Below are 18,948 nucleotides of genomic sequence, written 5' to 3'. Positions count from 1 at the left end.
GCGTGGTCACTGTCCGTCCACTGGTCTAGATCTGATGAAAAAACATGCTTATGAACTCCTGGCCATCTTCCTGTTGCTTTTGATACAAGCTGAATGAGGAGGGCCGGAGCAAATAAAGCTTAACGCAGCCCTCGGTTTTGCTTCTCAAAATCATCGATTCTTTCTGGCCTGTTGCTCAATGGAAAGGCCCGACCCCTTGAGCGTCGATGTCGTGATATCATGAGTGCATCATTACATGAAAGCAGCAACCTGGCTCCGTCTTGAATACGTATGCAATGGCATTCAAACTTTCAACAACAGTTCGGACGTACACCTCTCTGAGCAATCACCTTTGCTTACTATGGTCGTGGTCGTTTCTATCATCCCGGCTAATGCCGAGTTTGTGAACTGTGTCCAGTGCAGCTTGCCTAAATGCTCAACAATTAATCTGTCAATCCCGAATACCCCTAAAGGTGTTTGCGCCCCACTATTAAGAACATCAATACGCTTCCCGTTAGACTCTTGATTATAGCCGCCATGTCACGCATTTCATCAGACTCCTTCCAACCGGCTTTCGCCTGGAGATGTGTCTTCCGAACGATACACCGCGAACTGCCAAGACATATATCATTAAAGTAATCCAGCATGTGGCCGGATGGAGACTATGTGCCAAGATTCCATGTTTGGCAGTCCAAACCCGTTGTCAGGGTGCTGTATATAGGAACAGTGACCCCGTCCATCGCTACAGTAGCTTTAACAATGTAATCGATCACCCTGATCTCGAGAGCCTAATCTAAGTGGGCTGAGCATCGACAACCATGCGCTGGTTAGACATCGCTGCAGGTCTCGTCGCCATGGTGAGCACTGGTAAGTGGTCCAAGTGGAACCGTGATATTCGGGCTGATTTGTGGCTCTCCTACAGCCTTCGCGCAGTCGAGCCCGGCGGCAACACCATTTCCAACCAGCTGTTCAGGCGTGTCTTCCGCGAGATACCAATATACCCTAGCAAGCAATTGGCGAGCGACGAAAATTGCAGGCAACTTGAGACAGCCAAGAACGATTGTCTTTGATCCTCTCGGGAACATGCTCGTTTTGCAAGCTACCAACGGCATTTCGGTTCACACATTCGGCGCCGATGGATGCATCAATAGCACGACTATGCTTGTCACTAACAGAGCCCTCAACCATGGCCTTAGTCTTACTCCAGATGGCACAACACTCTATGCTAGTGGAGAGACCACGGGCTACTCGTGGAGCTATGATCCGGCGACACGGAAACTTGGAGCCTCAAAAGTTGTTGTTAAAAACATGGGTAGCGGCGTTCACTCAACTAGGACCATGGTTGTGGTGCCCGGCCACCCAAATCTCGTTATTGTCACGGTTGGGAGCAATAACAATTGGGACTACCAAGCAGGTGATGCGGCAACTGGGCGAGCATGTGCGAAGGTCTTTGATATGAGCAAGGTCCCGGATGGAGGCTACGACTACAAGTCTGGAGGCTGGCAGCTGGGCCATGGCTTACGCAACGAGGTCGCCATAACACTCGATCCCAACAATATGGCTTGGGGTGTTGAGAATAGCGGAGATGTAGGTTATGCTGAAACCCTGACTGGTGTTTTTTTCCCATGCTTACGGGTCCTTCGCGTAGGATTTCCGGCGAACGGTCAATGGAGCATCCACCGATATTCACATCGACAACCCTGCAGAGGAGCTCAATTACCGTAAGTGGTCTGAATTTATGGGATGTCCCGAGTCTCCTATACTAACAATGGCCATTAGTGGGTGATCCTACAAAGCCAAACAACAACTGGTACGGGTATCCTACCTGCTTCACAGTCTGGAGCCCGTCCTTGATTCGGGACAAGACTTTCCAAACTGGAGATCAGTTCGTCGTTACGCCCAACTCTTCTTTCAGCGATGCGAACTGCGCTACCAAGGCAATTCCACCACGTCTGTCATTCCCGGCTCACGTCGCGCCAATCACGGCAGCCTTCGACGCGGACGCTAAGAACATGTACATCACCTTTCATGGGTCTTGGGACCGCCAGCCTGCCATCGGTTACAAGGTGGTCGAGGTTCCCTTTACACAAACAGCTGAAGGCCAATATGATCCGGTGGCCAAGAGTGACAGCCAGACAGGGTTCACAGATGTTATTGCAGCAAGCAATCCTGGGGGTTGTCAATCTCAAAGTCTGACACAGAGCAGCTGTTGGCGATTGGCAGGCCTCCAATGGGATCCTGCTGGCACGAGGTTGTTTGTGTCTAGCGACAACAGTGCTGAGGGAGAGATTTTTGTTCTGTCAAAGAAGACTTAGCCTTAATCCTCCTTTGCAAGAGAGATCAGATTGATATGGATGTTTTGCGATTAGCTGTTTAGATCATGAGCATGAGTAGCAGGAACTTCTTCGTTCCTAAATAATGTTCCAGTGATGAATATTCGCTGCATTTTGTGAAGCAAGCCCGAATAATGTGCTAATGCATCTACTATCTAAGCAGATGCATTATCCCGTCACCTCCGCAAAGATGGAAGTAAGGCAGCTGATTGCTATATCATGCGAGACTGGATTTGCAGCCTTTCTTAGAGAGAGCTTGCCAATTGCCGATAGACGAGTCTGGCTGACATCATGCAAGTCCAGCCGATCCCCTTCAACCTCGTATGTAATTACTCAGGGCTAGTGAATGCAACGGCGGCCTAGACGGGATATCATCAATTGGTTCTAGCCTCTTCATAGTCTATGGCTATGTACTACTTGTGGCTTTCACGACGTCAATACATGACGTTTCGGGAGACCGGCCTCAACGGTATTGCAGGGTTTGCCCCTCGTTTAGCTGTTGCCGCCTGCAGGGTCATGGTGACGGAGGTATAAATGCTCAATTATAGCCTACCGATCGACATCATTGTTCCTTGGTCAATAACATTGACGAACGAACGAACTAAGATTAGAAAGTCCAGGTAGGTCCAAGCTGAAAAAGTGAAGTAGGGAGCTGAATATGTCGTCAGGCACTCCAAAGAGGCCGTTGTTGTGCCTGGCATGGTTTCTTGTGGCGTCGATCTGCGGTCCAGGGCTTTCGCGTTGCTATCGTGCCTGCCGTCATACAAACACCATGCCCAGCAGTACAGGAGTATATTTCTTTACATCAGCATATTCCGCGTTTCAAAGGATTTCCTTGAGGTTCTACAATTCTGCAACACGAGAAAGTCACTAATTCATAATTCAATACAATCTGACTACCTCTTCCCCACCAAGATGAAGATCACGTATGCTCTTGTTCTGCCCTTGGTGGCAAGCGTGTTTACATCACCCGTCGTTCACAATGCTCCTGTCCCAGCGGTGAAACCCCGTCAGTTGGAATCCCAGTCAGCCGTCATTAGCAGCTTATCTCAACTAGTTATCGAGCATACGGCTGCGATTAGTGAGTTCATATGAAAGTAATTTGGGTGTGCCATTGTACTAACCCATTAGACTCCACGTTGAAAGCGGTATCTGCGACACCAAGTGACGTCGAGATTGCTGCCGCAGTAGCTCAAATAGCGCCCGAACTAGTAGCCATCACCGACTCCTTGACCGCAGCGACTACTGCGGTCTCGAAGCGTGCTTTCAAGTCCGTTGCTTCAAGGCAGGATGCATGTGATGCAGAGTGTATCGCCGAGCAAATCGTGGCAATTGTGTATGAAATCACAAGCACAATTCGAGCTATCATTGAGGAACTTGGTCTAGGTAAGTCACATTACATTCCGCATGTTCATCAGACTCGAATCACTAATTGATGCTTGTTCAGCTCCTGTTGTTGTATATATCAATCCTCTTCTCTTGGCTCTCAGCGCCTTGGTTATTTCACTTGATGTTCTTGTCACTGGTCTTCTTGTTACTGTCACGGCTGTGGTGAACACGATTCTGCTCGGCCTAGGGCTGAGTCTCGCTGCCCTTGGTTTTGGAGCAGCCTAAACGGTAAGCACAAAGATTAAAGCATCAAGAGAAACTATCAGTTCATCAGTATCGCAATGTAATTAAAAGTCTTGTTATTGTGTATCATATTGTGTGGATTTGGTCTTAGAGATGGCCGGTACAGCAATCATGATGCGTACCCTCTTTCCTATTAGTCCTGATAGTTTGAAAGCTGTAGATGACCTCAAGTCAATGAGGGCACAGTCCATGGCGACCAAGTATCGATACTGAACCCGCTATAAGTCTGATCTGTACGGAAGATGTTTGTCGTACCAGCATTGGCATTTCCCACCAGGAATTTGTTTATGAAAGCATTCAACTCTGTTTGTTGTGCACTGGGGAAGGAGCAATGACTGTGTCCGCCAACCTGACTGTAGCCGAAGGAGTCCAAAGAGCCCAATGCTTGGTACTGCTTTCTAGCAGCTCCCATGCAGCCATACGTGCTGATCTTTCCAAGCCACTCATAATCCGGGTTCTCCATAATGTAAAGTGGCCTGGGAGCTACCAATCCTGCCAACTCGTGATGGTCAAACGGTAGCGAGTTGACATTATTCACATAGCTGTTGAAGTTTGGACTGAACCAGACATTCTCACCCACAATCTCCTTCGCATCTTGGACTTGGTATCCATTGGCATTTTGCCAACTTTCCAGACGCCAACAGCCAGCGCCACCGGCGCCTGACTCCTGTGGCAGAGTGAGGGCAATGCGTGAATCAAAGGCGCCTGCAACGAATGCCCCCTTTCCATTGCGCGAGCATCCCGTCACGCCGATGCGTTTTGGGTCAATACCTGCTGCTGGCGTCTTCTCGAGAGCATCAATGATTCGAGAAACGCCCCAAGCCCAAGCTGTCATAGCACCAGCATTATGTCCACTCCCATACAAGTCGTAAAACTTGCCTTTTCCACGACTAGATCCGTCCTGTTGTGCCGCCATGTCATCGTTGTTGAAATTGATTGTGGCGACCGTGTTTGGAACGGGAATGCTGGCACCATATGTGCCGTAGTTGATGATGGCTGGAAAAGGTCCATTCCCGGACGGCTTGGATATGGTGACAGAGAACGAAATTGACTTTCCACCATCGGAGATAGTGATGGATAGCGTTGTTCCCGAGTACGACGCCGAGACGCTCAACGGTGCTGCTGGCATGGTGCCGAGTTCGTATTTCTGAAAGAGAGCACTCAATTCCGCCTGACGGCATGCCCAATCTGCCTTCGTGGAGACTCTTTGACCACCAGCAAAAGTAAACGGATCCGGGAGTATAGAGGTGGAAGAGGCAGTCCCGGGGATTGTGGGACAAGCCGTCGGCTGAACCGAGGAAGAAACAGTCAAGGACGAGGGCGAGGACGAGGATCTAGCAGTTGTCGTTGTCGTCGTCACGGTATTTGTGGAAGTCGCGAGGGTCGTTGAAGTTTGAGTCGTAGAATCAGCACCTGGAAGGCATTGGTAATAATAACTATTTACGATCGAGCAATGTGTGCCACTGACACAGGTTGATGGGCCAGTCCACCCTATCCCTCCACATTGTCCCCAAACAGTTTGCTGAGCATTGACTAAGGCCGCAAAGGCAACAATGATGTATTTCATGATTATGCCTACCTGCATTTGCTAGTCGCATTTCAACACCCAGTGAAGATATTTCGTGGCCCAGAATGTCCTTCTATTTATATTCTTGCTGCTACACTGTGTTCGTCACCAATTACATGTGATGCTATGTTTTGTCATGAGTGCTTACTCCTGGTACTAAAACGTTCGCGTTTTGCTAATAACTTGCATTCATAGATTGAGACTTCGACTGTGTAGCCTAGTTCAATGCGTAGTGATGATTTTGGCGTGGTGTTGTCAAAGTATTTAGGCGATTTAGCCTGAATGATGTGTAGCATCGTGGGCCTCCACAAGCTCCTAAAGTCGATGAAAGTATGGCTCGGAGTCAAGTTGAATTCTCGAAACGGATAATATTTGTGTGAGCTTTCCTTTTGTAGTTTTCCGTTGAAGCAATGCCCCACTCAACGTCTGTGGTGGTTGTTAGAACCTGGCTGTTGCTAATTTTCCATTGCATTTTCGAACCAGTGCCCTGAACTAGATCGAATTACGTGGAGGAACTTGAACTCAGATGGATGATCTGGGCAGGTGGTAGAATGAAGTCCCCCGCATGATTGACCCAACTCAGCAGTCCCCTATAACGATGATAGCACGGGAATAATCCCTCCGATGGTTTCTTTGACTTAAGTCGGAGATCCGGATGACAGGAGTCGGAAAAGGGTGCTTATGTCTAAGTCAATGCCAAGAAGCGATGTGACTTACTCCGCAATGGAAATTGTTAACACTCTCTTGAACGCGAGGATCGTAGGTAACAAATTGGGTCAGATTGGCAAACCGGGCAAGATATTGCAGAAGGAGATATTTCCAGAACACCGCTGGGCCATGAGGCTGACAACGAGATGGCTGTTTTATCATGTCTAGAGCACTGCTTGATGCTCTGTGCTTTGTAGAAACTACGAACTTCGAGGCAATGCTAAGACAACCACGCAAATCTGCGTGAAACTTGGCCGTCTTGCATTGCACCAGTAGTGTTCTTCATACAAGTCGTTGATTGAAATCCTAGGCCGTGACCATTTGTATGCGACCCTCCAACCTCGGAGCAATGGCTTTGGTCCAGCCGCATGTGAACTCCTCCTCTTTGAGATTCTCGCCGCACACAGCATGTACTTTCGCGATACGACACCATTTTCTGAACACTTTCCGCATGATTCGAAGCTCGTTATCCACTTTCTGCACATCGCCCTCTCCGACTTCTGGGGCGAACTCCTCCAAATCATCTTTAAGAGGGGTAACACTTGACCTGCGGTCACGTATCCTTGAAGCCGTCCAATTCTCCCACCCGTGATCATCCGTGTCGGGACTTGCCACCGCCACCGAGTCACGACGCTGTGAACTTGGCTCCATGTTGGGATGGGATGTAGCGACTCCGGAGATGACTCTGCCCCAGTGCCGGTCCATGGATGGTCCCAGTAGATGCCACCGGTCGAGCACCTTGAGGGCCATGAAGTACTGCCGAAGCATCATGGAAATCAATATACCGTTTTCTTCTGAGACAACCACCTCGGCGTCACCTCCTTCCTCTTTTATCAGGAGGCTAGTGTAGCCATCTGATGGCCCGAGGTTAGTCTTCAGTTGTGATCAAAGCGCAAAAGGAGCGTCTCACCTTTGCCACGACCCATGTAGCCCCTCGTAGCTAAGACGTACACGCGGTCCTCCTGAATAGGGCCATCTCCAATCTCGGCAACTGTGACGCGGGACCCGACTTCACGAGAAGGGTCAAAGGCGAACTTGATGTTGGAAACCTGAGGGAAGCGTCCTTCGAGCGCAGGGTACATGGCGACGCCGTTTTCCAACGCCTCTCGGATAGCCTTACCTGTAACTTTGATAACCACGACCGGATCCTCAAAAGGGAAGCAATCTGTGATGTCCTTGACCCGTATCGGGCCAGGCGGGTAGATCTGGTCTCCGCGGATCGTGCCTGCGGCCATCAAGGCACAGTCTGCATCGTAATGATGTCGCATGATGTCACAGACAAAGTTGCCGATGTTGCTCTCCTTCAAACGAACAGTGGTAAACCGAGCATCAAGCGGAGCCGCGGTCCAGCCGACGGGCTTCTCGAGAGATTGCTTGAGCCTGGCGGTGAGCTGGTCTGCCAGCTCTAGAGTGGGCTTGTGCTCTGCGATGGATGAGACAACGTCTCTGCGGTAGATGACAAAGTCCCACTTTCCGGCGGTGCCCGCCCGCCGAGCCTCGAGGTAGCTAAGCTGTTTGAAGTCGGTGCCTGATCGCAGGACATGACAGCCGTTGATGAAGCTATGGGCGTAGAAGTGGTCGTGACCGCCGAGGATGAGGTCGATCTCACCACCTAGGTTCTCTGCGAGCTTGTTGTCATTGGGCTCGCGCATGTGAGTCAGCGCCACGATCATCTCTGCGCCCTCAGCACGGAGCCGAGGGATCAACTCTCTGGCTGTCTCGGTTGCGGACCGGTATATGAGGCCCGGCGGCAGTGCGTTGATTGTCTCCAGCCACTCGCGCTCGCCGAGGCCGATGATGCCAATCTTGATGCCGTTTGAGGAGGTGATGATGTGTGTCCTTTTAGCGTTGCCGATGGGGACATTGTCGCCCAGGGCCGGGTCGAGGACGTTTGCTATTAGCCAGGGGAACTTGCACTGGCCTGTCAAGTGGCGGAATTGCCTGACACCAAAGTCGAGGTCGTGGTTGCCGACGGCAGCGCAGTCGGTGCCCAGGTTGTTGAGGATGGGGACCATGTGGCTGCCCTTGGTGACGGAGCTCTCCAGGGAGGGGTTGAAGGCATCGCCGGAGAAGAGAGTGATGCAGGCAGGCTGGTCTCGAAAGCGGTCTCCTTCCTGATACTCCTTGCAGACGGTCATGAAGCGGGCGATGCCGCCAACCGGCTCGGCGGAGGAGGCATCGAGGTGATAGACGTCGTTGTAGTGAATGAGGCGGAGGTCAGGCGGTGGGGCAGACGGAGAGGAGGGCGGCGAGCCAAAGGTGAGGACTTCCTCCGCCGTTGGCTTGCTCGAAGTCTCCTGGGGCGGCATCCTCAGCTGCTGTGTGCTATCCAACCGGGTTGCCGGTGATGTGATATGGTACGGGCTGCCGGCAAGCTTCCGGGTCGGGAACCACGGCTGCCGGAGGGCCTGACCGCTCACGCTCGCCAGCAGATCTTCCCTTCCGGTTAGCAGTTTAACAGAATGGATGGCGTGAATGCAGACAGATTCAACAACCACTCGTCTTCAATCGAATCGAATCGAATCCGGCGGGTAAAGGCGATGGTCCTGAATGGAACAAGAGTCAAGTCTACTATGCTCTGCCCGGCAATGGCAATGGCAATGGCAATGGCAATGGAAGAGCGTGCATTGCTTTGCTTGCATTTGTGGCGGCAATCCAATGTGTGGAATCACAGGTGCAGCAGGTCCACGACGGCCTACTCAGCACAGCCACTTTGAGCAGGTACGGTACTTTTGCGGAGGTAAGTTACGCACGGCAGCACGGAATAGATGAGATGAGATACCGGTACCTACAGTAGATAGTTTATAGGCGTGCCACCACCACCACCACCACCACCACCATCGGCGGTCTGATGGAGATAACAAGTCAGGCAGGAGTTAACAAGACAAGACATGACAAGACAATAGAGTCGAGTCAGTGGACAAGAGTCTTTACGGGCAGTGAGAGACTCGGAAAGGAGAGGATGACCATTGCGGCGTTTCCAACTGGTTACCTAGGTACCGTAGGTACCTCACCTTAGGTAATAAGCCCCTGGAATGCATCGATAGTGTAGGTACATCACCTACAGTAGGTACCTAGGTACCTAGGTACCTCCCTAGGTAGGTTGGGTGCCGGTGCCCAGGCTCGAGCCAGGGCAGTCTGAAATAACAGGCTGCTCAGCTAAGAACCTTAACCTTCTTTCTTGGTACCTTGCCTCCCTTAGGTAATCGATACACGCTATTCAACTTGGATTGGGGGTGGGGCAGCGCTAGAAAATAGGTAAAAAGAACTGGGAAGGTGTGAAGATGCGCAAGTGCGATGCACTAGTCTGCTACCTACCTACCGAAACAAGAGACACATAAGGAAAGGTACAGTACAGTACACCTGCATGTAGGTAGCTAAAACACTTACCGCTCAAAGTCATCACAAGGGCGTTTTTCCACCATCAAAACTTCTCTTAGGACATTCACTTGACTTTTTAAATGTTGAATTGAATCATTCGCATTCGTGACACACGGCATCACTTCTCAGTCTACGTGTGACGATATTGACCATACAGTAACGTTATCATCAGCAATCGATGCTGTCGTCACTCGAAGTTGTTCCTCAATCGTAACATCCTGCCTGTCCCATGCCCCTCCTCGAGACTGTCGGCGGCAGGCATCACACAATATAATATAACATGGCTTCAGAGACTGCAACAGTCAGGCACGCCAGACTGGAAGGTGTGTTCAAAATATTGCTTGCCACATATCTATATATCTATGAATAGACGCTGACATCCCCTCTCAGATGTCCCTGCTATCCTGCAGCTCATCCGTGAGCTGGCGGATTATGAGCATGAGATTGACTCTGTCGAGGCCACCGAAGAGAAGCTAATCTCTACCATCGCCTTTGCTCCATCGTCATCATCATCAAGCTCCGGCTCCTCCGGCACAGGCCCTGCTGGGCTGCCCGTGACGGAGCCCACGTCTCCCCAGAAGCCCGCCCGATGCCTGCTGGTCATCTCACCCGCCACCGGCGCTCCCGTCGGCATGGCTCTGTACTTTTACAACTACAGCACCTGGCGCGCCCGCCCCGGCATCTACCTCGAGGACCTGTTTGTCCAGCCCTCCCAGCGTAAGAAGGGTTACGGCAAGCTCCTCCTCGTCCAGCTCGCCAAGGAGGTCATCGCCATGGACGGCGGCAGGCTCGAGTGGGCGGTTCTCAAGTGGAACGAGCCCAGCATCAAGTTCTACGAAAGCATCGGCGCCCAGATGATGAGCGAGTGGGTCGGCATGCGTGTCGACAGAGAGGGGCTGGTCAAGCTGTCCAAGCTGCTTGACTGAGAGAGGGCTCTCCAGCCCCGTGCTTTGATGACTTTATATCATTCCCGAAAAGAGCCTTTACAGGACCAGGATAGATAAAATAGAAAGAGCAGAGAAGCTAGACCTGCCAAGCTTTGCATCATGGTGAAGACATGGGTGACCTGGTTGCTGATGATGGCTTAGCTCGAGACAGCGTCCGGTCGGTGGCGCCGTTCATATCCAGTATTTCAAAGAATTCCTTCTGTTCGGGACTGCATTCCGAAAGAGCCAGATCTGCGCCTCCCCATCTGATATCCCAAGCGTCCTTCGTGCCTTGCCGCTTCTCCATGGTCGCCGTGAGGCCCCATAGCTTAGCATACGTGCGCCTCCAGAAGCGAGGGGTGTAGCGGTGGATGTGCAGCGGCTCGCCCTGCCCGTAAGGTCCATCGTCGATCTCTCCGCTCAGCAGCTTGAGGCGACGAGATCTTTGCATCTCTAGATGACGGACGGCATTCTGTGCCAATCTCTCCCAGTCCCAGGCCGCCAGGCCGTGTGTCACACTCGACTCTCCGGCGACGGGCCTGCGTGCAGGGACTTGCCACAGCTCGGGCTTGGCCTGCCCGGTCGCCAGAGCCTGCAAGAGCTCCCACTCGCCCTTCTCGACGGGCGGGAGCACACGATTGATCATGTCCTTCCAGCCCTTCCGCAGCTTTGTTCTGTACACCTTGGGGTACAGCGGGTGGCCAAAGGAGTTCTCGGTGGGGAGGTTGGCAGCAGGATCGAGCTTCCTCTTGGTCCTGATCTTGGGCCGAGGGCTGTCGGCGAGAGAAAGGCTGGCTTGGGACTTGACGAACTGGAGCAGCTTGGGCAGGTGCCACTGATCGAGAAAGTCGGACCGCCTCGGTTGTGTGTTGTCGGTGTCGTCATTGTTGCGGCCTGGTCTCTTGTCCTTGTCCATGTTCTTGATGTGTTTGGTCAGCTCGATGCTGTTGGCGGGCGGGTCAGGGGCCACGAGGTGATTGATGAGCTGACGTCGTCTAGGGCCGGCACGACCGAAGCAGAACAGCAGGATGCGGCGCATACGCGGCATATCACCGGCGTTGGCGGCGCGGAGGTAACGCAAATCATGGCTGGCTTGGTGGAGGTGACGGTCAGGCTCGGAGTCTCGACGGTGGCGGCGGAATTGGAGCTGGATGCGGCTTGTGACGTAGGGCCGGCAGACGGGCGGGAGATAGCCGGCCTCACGGAGGAGGTGCCGGTAGAGATGAATGGGCGAACGCGGCTGCTCCGGCCGAAGAGCGCCCATGATCCGATGAGAGGCGATGTGATGTGATGTGATGTGATGTGATGTGAGGCGAGGTCGAAGCCGGGAGAATGCGAGTAAGCGGGACACCTAGTTATGGCTCGCCAACGAAAAACGGCGATCAACTCAAGCGTATGGATGATTCTAGATGGATAGATCGACTCATTCGTGCATCATGTGTTTCGTCTTTTGTCTCGAGGCTTCCCAAGCAGGTTATCGTGCGAGGATTAGCTTGTGGAGAGCTTATGGTAACCTACTAAGGACCGACCTGGGAGGAACAAATTCTGCTGATAAGATAAGAGCTCTTCACACCTGCGGTACCCACCCAGGTATATGTAGGCACCCGGACTACCTACCTACATGTAGGTAGACCTTATTAATCTGTCGACATTGAATCTCCAGCCTTCTAATGTAGGAGGGACTGACTGTAGACACTGTGAGTACTGGGTATCTCATCTTGTGGATATACTCTTCGGCTGTCCCTGTGTGAGGCAAGACGATTCGATGTATCTCACTATCAGTCAAGGTACATGTACACACTGGGAACACAAGAAGCCCACCTGGGCAACCTGGAAGCCAACACGACAGGGATAACGCGACCTGTGAGGGGCCACTTTACGCGCAAAACGCGACAGCAGGAAGGACGCGACACTCAACTAACTCCCTTGATGATCCATCTGCATGTACCGATGCACGAATGTTATGCATGTCATTTCGCGTCGCTTAGAGTTTGCAATGCAGTAGAAAGTCAAGAGAACAGTTGATGATCCGAGCATCTGAGGTACCTGCTATGCAGACACCTAGTCTCCTACAGTAGCAAGGCACCTTCAAGACTGAAGAGAGAGAGTGGGTTGCTTTCCCGATGCAGTAAGGACATTTTCACCACGGCCTACGCATTAGACATCTCACTTATAAAACGCATCTATCGTACGTATATATGAAGAAAAAAACGAGCGCCTTTCTACGCCGGAGGTTAGTTTGGTAGCTACCCACCGAATAACCCAGTCTCTACCTTAGGAAGGATCTCAATTGCCAGACTTGTTTGTAGCAGGGAGGACGGCCGGGTCGGGTAGGTTAGTCGTGACTCGCCCAGGCCGCGCGCCAGAAAATCGCGAATCTGACACGACTCACACGACCTTTTTCTTCCCATTTACGCGCCCCTGCGCGCCGACTGGTTCCAGTTTCCACAGACCCATTGTCTAATCAGCCTCTTAACCTCAGATGTAGGTACCTATCTAAAGGAGCAAAATACCTGAGATGGGTTAGATGACCAAGGCTCACGTTGCTGGAGATACTTGAGATACCTGCAAGTACTGAAGGTAGGTAGGTAGGTAGATAGCTAGGTAATTGGTAATAGGTTAGATAGACCGAAGGCGACCTCGAACTGGTAGGAGTTCAGTTGAGTTCAATCAAATCTAACTGGTTCATTGATTGATTATTTGCTTCCTTGGTTACAATTGAACCATTCATTGGAGCTGCCCTTAAAGAGCCTCACATGACTTCTTGTTCTTGTTCTTGTTCTCTTCCAAAGTGTTAAATGCCCCATGCCTCGCGTGTTAGGAGGTACCTAAGGTTAACCCCCGGCTGAGATGTCTCTGGTCTCTTCATCTCTGTGATTGGATTGAGTTGATATCTACGAGATAGGTACGATACATCTCCCACTCTAGCTCACTCTGCCTTTTTGTTTCCGCATCGACTCTATCTTTACCTATAGGTAGGTATAGGTATCCCTTCTGGACTGGACTGGACTGGATTGGATTGAATTGCACTGTCCTGTCTTCCCTCGACTCCATCTTGAGACTCGACAACGACGACGGCGGCGACGGCTACGCACATTCTGATTGATCGATTAATCAAGGAGCACATCCATCTCACGTTCTCAACTACCTAGGTACTGTACCTATCTGAGCACTAGACTGTACGTACTTGCTTGTGCTGCAACTTGAAGCATTCCCCCCCGGTGATGTGATGGGTACAATTAGAATGGGAGGGTTAACGCGTGCGCACGCGCCGCCGCTGGCTGGCTTGCAAGGGGTGGGGAGTCGGAGTGCTAACCTATCTCAGTGTACCTAACCCTAGCATACCTACTGTAGGTACCTTAGCACGTGCTTAGGTACTTTCTCCTACAGTGGAACGAACTCCCGCGGTAGGAACACGGAGCGAAAAAGACACGCGAAATTCTAGGTGCGGTCTACTCTCCCTGGATACGCCCCCTCCCCTCACGCCTGTTCGCTACTGCCCCTTTCAAGAGGGTTGGATTTTGGATTTGTATTGGCCCGAATCGAAACCATATCGAATCGAATTGGTGATAGCGAGCGACAAGGACAAAGACGAAGACGAGGCCGAGGACGCGGACGAGGACGAGGATCAACCATCCATCCAACCATCACCACAGCCAGATACGCCTATAGCCGTGCGCCTCGATCTACCCGCCTGCCTTTCGCCAACTGCCCGGCGCCGCGTCTTGCCTCTTGCCTCTTGCGCTGGTCGCTGCACGTCAACCGATAGGATAGGATCGTCGCCTTCAAAATCGATCCGAGTCAATCCCAAGATCACCACCACCACCACCACCAGCACAGCAACACCGCTCGTGGGCTGATCGCCTGCCGTTGTTTCGGTCAACGGCAACGGCAGCACCGTTGCCGACCTTGATCCTGATCTCCTTCTTGACCTCAACCTCAACCTCAACCTCAGTCTCCGCCTCCATCCTTGCCCGACCTTGACCTGCGCAACGTCGTCCGCTGATGGCCTCAACAACCATCACCACGTCTGCCCTTCACCATCCACACCAACAACCACATCCCCATCCCCATTCACATCATCCGCAGTCTCACGCACATCCTCATCACCTTCAGCAGCAGCAGCAGCAACAGTCACAGCAACACCAGCATCAACTCCAACTCCAGCAGCATCACGCCGCCGCCGCCGCTGCCTCTTCCTCCTTCCCTGGCGGCGCCGCATCCCTCGCCGTGCAACCTCCGCCCTCTTCGGCCGCTGCCGCCGCATGAACGGCCTCCTTTGACCACCTGCCTCAGACCGGAAGCAACATGCAGTCCGTCCAGCCCCAGTCGCAGCCCTCCTCCCAACAGTCCTTCACTATGAGCCAGCCCTCTTCCCAGCAGGCCGCCCTCGCCGCCTCCGCCTACCGCCAGTTCGCCGACTCGGGCGCCCGCCTCGCCAATGACAACCCTCCGCAGATCTACTCGGTAAGTCTTCCTTTCCCATTCCCGGCTTGGCCTCTCTCCCAGCCGCGCGAGAGGAGCTCCTTGCGTTAACCCGGGCGCTCCTTTTAGGCTGTCTACTCCGGTGTCGACGTCTATGAGATGGAAGTGAACGGCATTGCCGTCATGCGTCGCCGCAATGATAGCTGGCTCAACGCCACCCAGATCCTCAAGGTCGCTGGCGTCGACAAGGGCAAGCGCACCAAGATCCTCGAGAAGGAGATCCAGACCGGCGAGCACGAGAAGGTCCAGGGTGGCTACGGAAAGTATCAGGGCACCTGGATCAAGTTCGAGCGCGGAGTCGAGGTCTGTCGGCAGTATGGCGTCGAGGAGATCCTCCGCCCTCTTCTCACATACGACATGGGCCAGGACGGCGGCATTGCCGGCCGTGGCGACATCAACACGCCCACAAAGGAGCAGGCCATGGCCGCGCAGAGGAAGCGCATGTATAACGCGTCTGCCGAGAACCGGACGAATGGCATGGCCGGCACCTTCTTCAAGAACATCTCGGCCACCGCCTCCCACGCCGTCGCCGCCATCAGCAAGGCCCGCTTCGACTCGCCAGCTCCAAGGAACCGTAACGGCCCAACTCGCGCGCCCAGCTTCAATCGGCAGCCCTCGATGCAGAGCATGGACGACTTCCCAGGCAACTCCCAGCAGAGTTTCGCCTCAGATTTCAGCCAGAATGTGGACTCGGCATACTCGACCCAGAATAACACACAACATCTCAACGGCGACGGGCCAGAGCCCCCGAGGAAGCGCCAAAGGGTCACCATGACGCCCGCCGACAGCTTTGGCTACGCGCCGTCCATGCAGATGTATGCTGACGCCTTCCCGGGCTCCCCAACGGAGCCCAACGAGTCCTTCATCTACTCACAAGCCGGCGTCAACTCCCACGACCCCAACAGCGATGGCCTCTTCTCACTAGCCCCTCTGCCGTTTGAGGTGTCGCCTGATGCCGACAACAAGCGAGGTTTGCTCATGAGTCTCTTCATGGATGCCAATGCCAACGACCCGGCGAAGCATGAGATGTTGCGCACCATGACGCCTGGAGAGCTCGATATGCCCATCGACACGCAGAGCCACACTGCCCTGCACTGGGCCGCAACCCTGTCCCGCATGCCCCTGCTTCGCGCTCTCATCGCCGCCGGAGCCAACCCCTACCGCGTTAATGCCTCGGGCGAGACCGCTCTGATGCGCGCCTGCGTTGTCACAAATTCGCATGATCTGAACTCCTTCCCGGAGCTGCTCGACGTTCTTGGCGGTACACTCGAAGTCCGAGACAGCAAGGGCCGCACCGTCCTCCACCACATCGCTGTCACAAGCGCCGTCAAGGGTCGCAACACCGCCAGCCGCTATTATCTCGAATGCCTGTTGGAGTGGGTGGTCCGTCAAGGGAGCGCGCCTAGCAGCCAGGAGGCGGCCGTCAACGGAAACGGGGCGAATGCCAATAGTCCGGTAAAGTTGGGACTCGGCCGTTTTATGAGCGAGGTGGTGAATGCACAGGACAAGGCTGGCGACACCGCGTTAAACATTGCCGCCAGGATAGGCAACAGAAGTATCATCTCGCAGCTTCTGGAAGTTCGTGCAGACCCAACAATTGCCAATCGTGCTGGTCTTCGGCCACTGGATTTTGGAATCGGCGGCGAGGCGGCTGAAGACGGAGCTGCTGGGGATACAGCAGGTGCAGACAAGGCGGGAGCGCTGGCAAACAGCCAGAGGAGTAGAGAGAGCAGCGACGATATTATTACTTGTGGGTTCCCTTCATCCTCGCATTGATAGGTTCATCTTGTTTACTAACACGCCGCAGCTATATCGCACCTCCTGAGCGAGACTTCCTCCGGCTTCCAGAACGAGCTCAAGACAAAGCAAACGTCTGTCGACTCGTTACATGCCTCATTACGCACAACATCGGCTCAGCTGGGCGAGGCTCAGCGGACGCTACAAGCCCTGCAAGAGAAGCTCAACAACCAGCAGATTGACCGCCAGAAGGTGCTCAACCTGACGAGAGCCCGCGATGACAAGCAGTATAGTCTGTTGCAGCATGAACAACGCCATGGGCGGTTCGACAGCAGCAGTTCAGCCACATGGGAGGCCGAGCTAGACGCTGCAGTCAACAATGCCCTTTCCATCTCGCCGCAGCCGAATGGCACCAGCCAAGCTCTCTCCTCCGCAAACCTCCTCCGAGCGAGGATCAATGCGGTCCGCGCACAGCTGGACAATACGAAGCAGGCTGTGTCAGGGCTCAAGAGTAGAAGCAGGGACGTTGAGTTCAAATACAAACACTTGGTGGCACTCGCAGCCCGATGTACCGACACCGACGTGGACAGCCTGTTGGATGGTCTTGTACGAGCAGTGGAGAGCGAGAAGGGCGAGTTGGAGATCGGCCGTGTGAGGAGATTTTTGGGTGGTGTGGATGGTGCATGTTGATCGGTCTCTTTGTCTTGCATGCTTCTTGTCATACGGCGTATTGGTTCGGGGCGGTTCAAGCAGGCATGTCACAGCACAGCCTGTGCTTTGGGAATCGCTCAAGTCGTTGTAGCAGCACTCGAGGTGTCATGTCATAGGTGGTGGTGGCATCCCAGCATCCGTGGACCATGTGGCAGTCCTGTCTCTTATCGAGTGGTATCTGTTGGCGAGTATAATACGTATATAAGTCTGTACGACTAGTCTTGGTGGCTGGCATAAAATATCCAGGATTCCATTCAGAAAAGTCTCCAACCTCTAACCTCTTGTAGTGAGATCGTGTCCGAGTACCAAATTGACCACGCAGGGTTCGCCTTCCGCCGTTATCATAGCTCTAGCATACTCTCAGGGGGCGCTCGTTAGTATAGTAGTTCGCGAATGTGAACTTGTCTCCCTTCGTAGTATTTAGAGTTGTTGGTATTGTACACTTTCTATTCATCCATGCGCCCAGTCTAACCATTTGAGTGGCTCCTTGTTTCCCGAACATCAAATTCATATTAAGACAAACATCCCCCTGACCACAAGAAATCCATTCGTGACGCCAGTGCATGACATGTCCAACATTTTCCGTGACCGACATCCTGTGGTATCCCATTCGCCGAAAGGTAATCGAAGTTTGAATAACGAACTAAGCACCAACAGAAAAGCCGTAGGAGCCGTCAAAGACATCGACTTTGGTCAACTGTGGATCTCCACGCATAGACTTGAGAATATCCAGAGACGGCACATCGTCCTTTGCGTAGAAGCTCAGGAGATTGTCCATGTCCTCCTCGCTCATGTCGCACATCTCGTCCCAGGCAAAAGCATCGCTGACCTTGATCATCCTACACGGCAGGGGAACACGAACACAGTAAGCAGAGATCCATGTAGGAGGGGCATGGCAACAAGGCTGGCTTACCATGACATCCTCTTGGGCCCGTCCCCAACTTGAGGGGCAATCTTTCTTAATTTGGCCCTCAACTGGCCTGTTCTTTCTATGGCCAGCCCCGCGTTGGCGGGTAGCTTCCCTGCTATGTATTTACGGATGGTGCTCGCCAGCCTCGGACCCTTACCGTTTGTGCTGACCATGATCTGCAAGGGGCCGTCTCGATGGACGCTGCCGAAGTAGAAGTCGCACTCGGGAGGGACGTCGGCAATGTTGGCCGGTATCCTCCGCTCCTTGCACAGCTTCCATATGGCAGTAGACGCCTCGGGGTCGTCGACAGCCACCAGAACCATGTCGGCGCCGTCGAGGTCCTGGGGCTCGAAGGTGCGATCAGTGTGGGAGACCTGTTTCTCAGCGACGCGAAAGGCGACTTCGGGGTTGAGGCCGGAAGCAGGGCAGACGACAGTGACGGAGGCATCGGCGTTGAGGCAGTTGAGAATGCGGCCGGCGGCGACCTGTGATGAGGGAAAAGACATGTTTGATTAGCAAGCGAGCAAGCAAGCAAGCAAATGAACAAAGAAACGGCGAATGAGAACCCACATCGCCGCC

General features: G+C 53.2%; 6 protein-coding genes across 6 annotated transcripts; 3 read left to right on the top strand and 3 right to left on the bottom strand.

Moving 5' to 3' along the window:
• Positions 1–1,137: 1,137 nt before the first annotated feature.
• On the top strand, positions 1,138–2,294 carry UCRPA7_5075 (putative cellobiose dehydrogenase protein; the record flags this gene model as incomplete). The annotated part of the gene is made up of 4 exons (XM_007917623.1): positions 1,138–1,566; positions 1,628–1,700; positions 1,759–2,154; positions 2,203–2,294. 4 exons carry the CDS (start codon positions 1,138–1,140, stop codon positions 2,292–2,294), a joined length of 990 nt encoding a protein of 329 aa, XP_007915814.1.
• A 4,231-nt stretch (positions 2,295–6,525) lies between these two features.
• UCRPA7_5074 (putative flagellar associated protein) lies at positions 6,526–8,528 on the bottom strand (the record flags this gene model as incomplete). The annotated part of the gene is made up of 2 exons (XM_007917622.1): positions 6,526–7,073; positions 7,130–8,528. The coding sequence occupies 2 exons, from the start codon at positions 8,526–8,528 to the stop codon at positions 6,526–6,528; spliced, it is 1,947 nt and encodes a 648-aa protein (XP_007915813.1).
• Positions 8,529–9,880: 1,352 nt separating this feature from the next.
• On the top strand, positions 9,881–10,526 carry UCRPA7_5073 (putative n-acetyltransferase ats1 protein; the record flags this gene model as incomplete). The annotated part of the gene is made up of 2 exons (XM_007917621.1): positions 9,881–9,923; positions 9,991–10,526. The coding sequence occupies 2 exons, from the start codon at positions 9,881–9,883 to the stop codon at positions 10,524–10,526; spliced, it is 579 nt and encodes a 192-aa protein (XP_007915812.1).
• Positions 10,527–10,644: 118 nt separating this feature from the next.
• Positions 10,645–11,790, bottom strand: UCRPA7_5072 (hypothetical protein; the record flags this gene model as incomplete). The annotated part of the gene is made up of 1 exon (XM_007917620.1): positions 10,645–11,790. One exon carries the CDS (start codon positions 11,788–11,790, stop codon positions 10,645–10,647), a length of 1,146 nt encoding a protein of 381 aa, XP_007915811.1.
• A 3,095-nt stretch (positions 11,791–14,885) lies between these two features.
• Positions 14,886–17,438, top strand: UCRPA7_5071 (putative start control protein cdc10 protein; the record flags this gene model as incomplete). The annotated part of the gene is made up of 3 exons (XM_007917619.1): positions 14,886–14,993; positions 15,081–16,761; positions 16,819–17,438. 3 exons carry the CDS (start codon positions 14,886–14,888, stop codon positions 17,436–17,438), a joined length of 2,409 nt encoding a protein of 802 aa, XP_007915810.1.
• Positions 17,439–18,102: 664 nt separating this feature from the next.
• UCRPA7_5070 (putative siroheme synthase protein) lies at positions 18,103–18,875 on the bottom strand (the record flags this gene model as incomplete). Its single annotated transcript, XM_007917618.1, has 2 exons — positions 18,103–18,298; positions 18,373–18,875. 2 exons carry the CDS (start codon positions 18,873–18,875, stop codon positions 18,103–18,105), a joined length of 699 nt encoding a protein of 232 aa, XP_007915809.1.
• Between the last annotated feature and the right edge of the window lie 73 nt (positions 18,876–18,948).

The sequence above is a fragment of the Phaeoacremonium minimum genome (assembly GCF_000392275.1).
Source record: "Phaeoacremonium minimum UCRPA7 unplaced genomic scaffold PA7_03_scaffold_389, whole genome shotgun sequence".
NCBI classification, from domain to species: Eukaryota; Fungi; Ascomycota; class Sordariomycetes; order Togniniales; family Togniniaceae; genus Phaeoacremonium; species Phaeoacremonium minimum.
The sequence above is the reverse complement of the archived record's forward strand: the minus strand, read 5'-3'. Positions and strand labels throughout refer to the sequence as shown.